General features: G+C 42.7%; 1 protein-coding gene across 1 annotated transcript in view; it reads right to left on the reverse strand.

The window, feature by feature from the left end:
- Positions 1–6123, reverse strand: part of bcar1 (BCAR1 scaffold protein, Cas family member) — a 51031-nt gene extending 44908 nt beyond the window's left edge. The window contains exon 1 of the mRNA XM_031753497.2: positions 5660–6123. Coding sequence (XP_031609357.1) covers positions 5660–5671 — 12 coding nt within the window. The 5' untranslated portion in view covers positions 5672–6123. The remainder of the gene's footprint in view (positions 1–5659) is intronic.
- Positions 6124–8983: the final 2860 nt, after the last annotated feature.

Below are 8983 nucleotides of genomic sequence, written 5' to 3' on the forward strand. Positions count from 1 at the left end.
TAAGTGACTCACTAATATACACTCCAAAACACGTTATATAAATCCACTAAACACACAATATTCACACATGGGCTCCACACACTCACATTCACACTTGTTGCAGGCCTGTTTGTTGCTCACGCCGGACGATGGAGAAAAATCCTCTTCTCCCCCAGTAAGAGCACAAAAGTCTGACTTACAGTTCAGCTGATCGGTAGGTCGCCGTTCACCAGTCCCACACTAAATCCACTCCCTGCGGACCCGATGCTGTCTCTGCTACAGCGCGTTAGCGAGTCACTGTCCAGCTCTCCGACAGTCCATAGCGGCTGCCTCCAAGGCGCAGCCAAGCAGTCCGGGCTAGCCTGTAGCCTCGGCGGTCGTAGCTGGAAACACAGCACGGTGGTGCGACCATTGAAACAAAAAGTCACTTCACCCACACTCTGTTGTGAAGCTCTCACACGGTCAGCTTTCTAGTCACACACTCTTTTGTGCTGGTTAACCTCAGTAAAACTAGCCGAGTCTCTCACTTTGGTTCAGCTAACCTCGTGCATCTCCCATGCAAGGTCCGTTTTATGCTACCTTCACAGGCCTCCAGAAAATTAGAACTCTGAAAAATATTTTAACTCCTTCAGAGTTACATACCATAAAATAATACTTTTATGATTAACGTAACAGTTTGATTGCTCTAATTACCTGTATTTACCTTGCGACATATTACAGGGCAAATTATATTCAGGGTAGAGTTACATCACATAACATCAACTGTGAACACCTTATGTTACCGTGGCGTTTAAGTCCATGGGAATTATGAGTATCGGTTCATGGTATCGGTTAACTTTTACGAGTACGAGTACGCACACATTTTACAGTATCGGCACCGATACCCGATACCAGTATCGGTATCGGTGCATCCCTATATAATACTATATAATATAGTATTCCTATAAGACTATACAGTATTTTTTAAACTCTTGCTACCTCCACACATCAACATTTACTCTCATTTGTCAAAAAACAACAACATAGTAACAACAAAGCTATTAATTAAGACTAACACATAGACATATAGATATGGATTAACAGACAGCATTTTTTATTAGATATTGCGATATCACTATTGTGATTTTAAAAAATACAGGTATAAAGACAAGCACATCATTGTCAGCAATTTCAGATTTATTAAATAGCATTTAAGATGAACCTGCTCTATGTTGCATTAATGTTACAGGTAGATTAGATAGAATTTTCAATGTTTCCAATGGTCTGGGTTTTAAAAAAATAAATAAATAAATTATAGTGCTTGAATATGCTCATTTTACATAGTTGTAGTTGGAATCTTTTTTTCTCCCTGCTTCTGTGCAATAACTGCACATGTATAATCTAATCTAAGTGCTGATGGGGCAGGTCTGTTCATTTTCTCAAGTAAATGAATTAAAAATATATAAATCATTATAATAATTGTAATAACTGATTAAAACTACCTAAGAGACTTAAAATAATAACATTAAAAGCATGCCTAATGACATACACAATCATAAGTGTTCCAAAGAAACCTGCACTGTGCAGACGTGATGCGCTAATGTGTTCTAAATAACAAGAGTTCTTCACATCTAAGACAGAGAGATTTCTGTATTACTCAGAGAAATGTATGATATTGATTACTGAGCAATGCATTTCTTAAGGAAACACACTTATCATCATGATGCTGTCAGTTCACATCACTGCTGCTCACCTGTCACTCTCCTCCTGTCTTAAGTCTTCAGTAAACACAATAACAATGTGTTGTTAGTATTTGTTTGGTTCTGATGAGTGATTTTTGTTTGCTGTTAAGTTTTATGAGATCTGGATGTTTTGCTAAAAAAAATATTTGGAAATGCTTAAATTTTACAGGGAGTGCAGAATTATTAGGCAAATGAGTATTTTGTCCACATCATCCTCTTCATGCATGTTGTCTTACTCCAAGCTGTATAGGCTCGAAAGCCTACTACCAATTAAGCATATTAGGTGATGTGCATCTCTGTAATGAGAAGGGGTGTGGTCTAATGACATCAACACCCTATATCAGGTGTGCATAATTATTAGGCAACTTCCTTTCCTTTGGCAAAATGGGTCAAAAGAAGGACTTGACAGGCTCAGAAAAGTCAAAAATAGTGAGATATCTTGCAGAGGGATGCAGCAGTCTTAAAATTGCAAAGCTTCTGAAGCGTGATCATCGAACAATCAAGCGTTTCATTCAAAATAGTCAACAGGGTCGCAAGAAGCGTGTGGAAAAACCAAGGCGCAAAATAACTGCCCATGAACTGAGAAAAGTCAAGCGTGCAGCTGCCAAGATGCCACTTGCCACCAGTTTGGCCATATTTCAGAGCTGCAACATCACTGGAGTGCCCAAAAGCACAAGGTGTGCAATACTCAGAGACATGGCCAAGGTAAGAAAGGCTGAAAGACGACCACCACTGAACAAGACACACAAGCTGAAACGTCAAGACTGGGCCAAGAAATATCTCAAGACTGATTTTTCTAAGGTTTTATGGACTGATGAAATGAGAGTGAGTCTTGATGGGCCAGATGGATGGGCCCGTGGCTGGATTGGTAAAGGGCAGAGAGCTCCAGTCCGACTCAGACGCCAGCAAGGTGGAGGTGGAGTACTGGTTTGGGCTGGTATCATCAAAGATGAGCTTGTGGGGCCTTTTCGGGTTGAGGATGGAGTCAAGCTCAACTCCCAGTCCTACTGCCAGTTTCTGGAAGACACCTTCTTCAAGCAGTGGTACAGGAAGAAGTCTGCATCCTTCAAGAAAAACATGATTTTCATGCAGGACAATGCTCCATCACACGCGTCCAAGTACTCCACAGCGTGGCTGGCAAGAAAGGGTATAAAAGAAGAAAAACTAATGACATGGCCTCCTTGTTCACCTGATCTGAACCCCATTGAGAACCTGTGGTCCATCATCAAATGTGAGATTTACAAGGAGGGAAAACAGTACACCTCTCTGAACAGTGTCTGGGAGGCTGTGGTTGCTGCTGCACGCAATGTTGATGGTGAACAGATCAAAACACTGACAGAATCCATGGATGGCAGGCTTTTGAGTGTCCTTGCAAAGAAAGGTGGCTATATTCAATTTCAATTTCAATTTCAATTTTATTTCTATAGCACATTTAAAAGTCACGAGTACAACAAAGTGCTTCACAGATGAGCCGCATTTGCGGGTTACAGCAATAAAAGAGCAGAAAATACAATTGACAGCAAAGAAATACAGTTATAGAATGGTGACGTGACAGCAAGCATGAACCAGGGAGAGGTTAAAACTAAGTTGTTTGGAAGGCAAGCTTAAACAGATGGGTTTTTAACCGTGATTTGAAGGATTGGATAGATTCCGACGCACGGACATCAAACGGCAAGCTGTTCCAGAGTTTTGGTGCGGCAAAAGCAAAAGCACGATCCCCCTTAGTCTTCAGTCGAGACATTGGTTGCATTAAGAGCCCCCCCATATTGGTCGCTGATTTGTTTTTGTTTTGTTTTTGAATGTCAGAAATGTATATTTGTGAATGTGGAGATGTTATATTGGTTTCACTGGTAAAAATAAATAATTGAAATGGGTATATATTTGTTTTTTGTTAAGTTGCCTAATAATTATGCACAGTAATAGTCACCTGCACACACAGATATCCCCCTAAAATAGCTAAAACTAAACACAAACTAAAAACTACTTCCAAAAACATTCAGCTTTGGTATTAATGAGTTTTTTGGGTTCATTGAGAACATGGTTGTTGTTCAATAATAAAATTATTCCTCAAAAATACGACTTGCCTAATAATTCTGCACTCCCTGTAAATTGTCTCATACTGATAATCTACTGTTAAGATAAATAAAGAAAAAAAGATTATGCAATCCCTAAATATTTATTCTATTCTATCAAAATATAACAATAAATAATAGGATGTGAGTAATGTTGATCAGCATTGCATGTTTAAAAAAAAATTAAGACATTAACAACAGAAGGATGTGATTCACTACAGAAACATGCTGAAAACCTGTCACAAAGGGAGGTAATCCTTGGATACTTTCCTTATGAATATGTACATATGTATATAGATTTAACTATATCGTACTGTGGTATCATAACTATCACAACCTAAAGCTTTATTGACCTCAAATTACACCATTGTATTGTTGGAGTGCACAGTGTGGAGTGAGCGGTGTATCAGGAAGTTGGTTGTGTAATCTAATAGAAAGGTTGTTTTTCCCAAAGTGTTCCTGGGAAAGATACTAAATGACCCCATTCTCTGCTCTGGTTTGTAGTGTAAAGTGCTTTTAAAGAACTGAAGCTAAAAAAAAAAGGACTCTATAAAAGCCAATCCATTTAACACAGATTTTGGTCCAACCCTGACTCAAAATGTCGGCTCAGACTTTCACAAGAAGAGTGCTGATCTGTTCATCTCACCTCTGTGTTACACAATGTTTACTACACCAGCCATAAGCTAGCAGCAGAGCTACACTGCATGGAGGCAACAAGGAGGCAAACAAAAACTTTAGACAGATTAGTTGACACGACCTGCAGGCCCTGTCGGCTTTTCTCTGTCTCATTATGTTCAGAGCAACACTTGTTAGGAAACTTTGCACTTTCAGTACTATAACATGTCCACAGCTTCATTGATATTATTGCTCTTCTGTATGAGCTGCATTCACCAGAAGAAAAAGTCATGACTCTTACAATGAGCTGAAATTAAACCAGTGGGCATAAATTAGGTGAATGGAGTAAATTTGTTAATTGTATTGATTTTCCATTGTTGTTTTGTCAATTCAGATTTTTAATACACACCAAATTTTTGTTTTGAATGTATCATCTGTACCACCTTTAGGTGTGCAGTCCCGCTGCAAACAGGCCAGGAAAATGTCACTGTGGATGTCAGGCAACACTCCAGAATAACACAAGAGCAGTGTAACAAAGATTTCCTTTATACACGCGGAAAACAAGTATCGCATTACTTCTTTAAAAGGACCACCGAGCACCGGTGTTAATAACCTGCGTCATTAACAATGGAAGCAGCACAATTCAAACTAAAGTAAGAGCATGTGCATTGCTGAGTACTCTCTGGCAAACAGCCACCGTACAGCACTGGCGCGTGCACGCGCACTCACGCGCCCACAGTAAAGCCTCCAGGCATTGTTTTTAAATGAGAGCCTAAGGAATGCGATAAAGACCAGCAGCACGGCTCCATCAGGGCCATCTCACATCCGCCGCTACAACATCCAAGTAATGCAGCTGGCACCCCAAACACACACATATACATGCATTACAACCAGTGTGTGTGTGTGTCTGTCCAGCCCAGAAACACACAAACTGTCGCCCACCACAGAGCCAGGCTCAGGCTCAGGCCTCACAGAGCTCCGACACAGTGGCTCGTCGCTGTCCTTTACTAGCGGGCAGAGACTAGTTAAAGGTACACTCAACGTTAGCCTCATCACCCATAGGCTCTCAATCCATTTATGAATTAGAAATGCTTATTACATATTTGCTAATTACAGTGTGTAGCTGTTTCAATCGGTGCCAGGCTAACAGCAGCTGGGTGTGTGCTGTAGTGATACAGCTGTCAGTGTTATGCGTGCTCCGTCCTGCTCCACAGAAAACAGGGAGTATGAAACATGGGAGACGAGCAGCGACGTGTTTGCTGACATACTCACAGGGACAGACATTTTGCTGGTGCTCCTGCTTTAGACCGCTCGGTGCTTCGCCGCTTGCTGCTGGTTTATTTAACACTGCCAATTGTTCTTGCTAGCTCTCCAAGTGTCAGTCCTCCTTTATCCCGTCCATGGTTAGCTCCAAAGAAAAGGCAAAGGTCCGGCCGGACACGGCGGCTGTGGGCTGCTTCAGACCGGAGTGTTTTAGTGCGGGATGTAGCGGCAGCATGAAAGCCTGCCGCCTGAGTGTCAGCAGAGCCGGCTTCCGCCTCGTCTCCTGCCGCTCCCTTCTCTGTCCCAGATTCCTTCAAGGATATCTTTAGAAAAGCTTCCGCTCGGCCACAGGGACCGGAGCCGCGCACATTCGTCAGAACAGCGTGCTGTCAGGTCCGTGCTGTTATCCACCGGGAGGAGAGCCGTGCCTGTCCCGGTCTACCGCCGTCCTCCAGCACGGATCATCCAGCGCTGCCTTAAAGGGACCGGCCTACATTTACGATACATGCGTGCTACCCTCTGGGGTGTGTTTCCAGAAACGAAAATACTACAGTGGTTCCGCGTCTTCGTGACCATTTACCACCGATAACCGACACAAACAACTGCTGTACCAGCCGTGCTGCTGGCCTTTGGCAGTATGAATGACACACAGCACAGACAACACCTCACTGCTGGTACAGATCCCGAAAAATACAGTTAGTGAAGAACCCGCTGGCTAAGAAGAAGAAATAAAGTTGGAAAAAGCATCCGTTATTGGGTAGCTTTCTCAGGAGATGTGTACTTTGTATCAAAATTCAATTAGAAGAAAGTGGATGGAGTATTAATTAATTAATACATTCATTTAACAAAATCATCATCTGCAGTGAGCATTTTGTTAGATCTTTTTACACTGGGGCACTGCTGAATGAGCACTTTAATAGAAAAACTTTGCAAACTGGGCAGAGGGACCAGCTGTCCCACTTTATGTGGGACTGGATGGGATTTTTTCTTCTTCTTCCATCCTCACCTATTGAGACAAGATCACACATTTCGATCTACTCTTATAGGTCCATGCATTTAAATCTCTCATAAAACACCAGACTCAAAAACAGCTGTGCTGATCTCTGCTTACTGAAACCCCAAGATGATCACCAGACCAAACGACAGCTATAGTACCTGCTTTGCTACCATAAGAGAATACATTAGTGTACAAAAACTGGCATAGGACAGTCAGTAGACCTTTGAGTTTATTGTATTTATTTAAATATGGATTGAATAAAACACACTGTGATAATCTCCACCTGATCAACCTCAGACCTCTGACCTGCATAGTTGGGTATTTTTTTAAATTTATTTACACAATGTCCTTAGAATGCAGAAAATAGGAAATAAATGCATGGATCATACACGTTTAAATCTTTTTTCGGTTTCTAAAAAACAAAAACAACAACAGTAAAACCCCCATCATGCACTCATCCACTCCTGGGCTACAGTCTAGACTCAGAAACAATACTTCTGCATGCTTCATGTTACAAATATGGTGTTAATGCAGGAAGTGAATTCATGTTCAGGAAATACACGATGGTAGGACTCTTGCCTCACAGCAAGAAGGTCCTGGGTTTGAATCCATCTGGCCAGGGCCTTGCTGTGCTGAGTTTGCATGTTCTCCCCGTGTGTGCTCTCCAGGTACTCCAGCTTCCCCCCGCAGTCCAAACATATGCGCTTAAGTTAACTGGTGATTCTAAAACTGAGTGTGAATAACCGTCTGCCTCTCTGTGTTAGCCCTGTGACAGGCTGGCAACCTGGCCACGGTGTGTCCCCCACCTGCCCTATGGCAGCTGGGATAAGCCACTTAACTGGATATGCAGAAGAGAAAAGATAAAATACATGTTTATTGCACATAGTGCTTATGCCAAAAGTTGCTGAATTATAATATTTTATGATTTTTTTTAATGAACAGTGGCACTAGTATTTGGGCTTACAGATAAAATTCAGAATCCAAAGCCAAATTGGGAGCATGCCTATGAATGAAATAAAAAAAAAATGCTTTGCCTGCTGTGATGTTTCAGTTGATTTTTTTGGATGTTTAGGATTTTTTCAAGCAATCTTTAACTTTTGGCTTCAGAATGTCATGTGACCAGCTATAGCTGTGTTTTTGTTTTTAGACCAGAAAAAATCCAAACTCCTCAAAAACCTGTGCACTTCTATAAAGCTTGTATTACCGGTATACCTAAATGTTGCCACGCACCTCTGCTTTCGTTAAGTACCAACATGAAGTTCAATAAGTTTCCATAGTTTGGATTTTTTAATTTTAGTTAATAGGTCAGTTGCCTCCTTTTGCTGCTCCTTCACATCGAAAGGAGCCAGTTGAGGTGGTTCGGGCATCTGACAAGGATGCCTCCTGGGCGCATCCTGGATGAGGTGTTCCGGGCATGTCCCACCAGGAGGAGGCCCCGGGGCAGACCCAGGACAAGCTGGAGAGATTATATCTCTCAGCTGGCCTGAGAACGCCTTGGTGTTCCCCCGGACAAGCTGGAGGAGGTGGCTGGGCAGAGGGAGGTCTGGGCTTCTCTGCTCAGGCTGCTGCCCCCGCGACCCGGATAAATGGAGGAAGGAAGGAAGTATAGATGGATGGATGGTCAGTCACCTCCCAGCTCTCCATCACTCCAACAGAAACTGCAAGCGGTTACCTCAGTCCCCCAGGGGTTAAACTTGAAACATCTTGTCTGTGAAGGTTCTCAGTCATCCAGGTCATCGTAGTCAAAGGAATTTGCAAAGAAAAGCGTCTGGACTTCTTTAAGTTGCTTGAAGACGTTTCACCTCTCATCCGAGAAGCTTCTTCAGTTCTAAGGTCAAATGGCCGAGAGTCCCAGATTTAAACCCAGTGGGAGTATCCCCCCAAAGAGGGACAAAGGACCCCCTGGTGATCCTCTAATCACATGAGCCAAGGTGTGAAAGCGGGTGTGGGACCTAATCAGCCAGGGTTTCGGGTGAGCTCATTGTGAAACCTGGCCCCACCTTGTTATGTGAATTCCTGAGGTCAGATGGCCCAGGATGTGAGTGGGCGTTAAGGCGTCTGGGGAGGGAACTCAAAACTGGATTATAGATGGCAGACAGTTGGTGTCGTAAACCACCGCCTCTGTTCAAAGATGGTTGCTCACAGTGGACATAGATGGCCTCTTTCACTCCTCTTTCAAACCATCTGTCCTCTCTGTCCAAAATGTGAACATTGGCATCCTCGAAAGAGTGACCTTTATCCTTAAGATGCAGATGGACTGCTGAGTCTTGTCCTGTGGAGGTGGCTCTTCTATGTTGTGCCATGCGCTTGTGAAGTGACTGTTTGGTCTCTCCAAT

This window comes from Oreochromis aureus, linkage group 7, assembly GCF_013358895.1.
Source record: "Oreochromis aureus strain Israel breed Guangdong linkage group 7, ZZ_aureus, whole genome shotgun sequence".
Classification (NCBI taxonomy): Eukaryota; Metazoa; Chordata; class Actinopteri; order Cichliformes; family Cichlidae; genus Oreochromis; species Oreochromis aureus.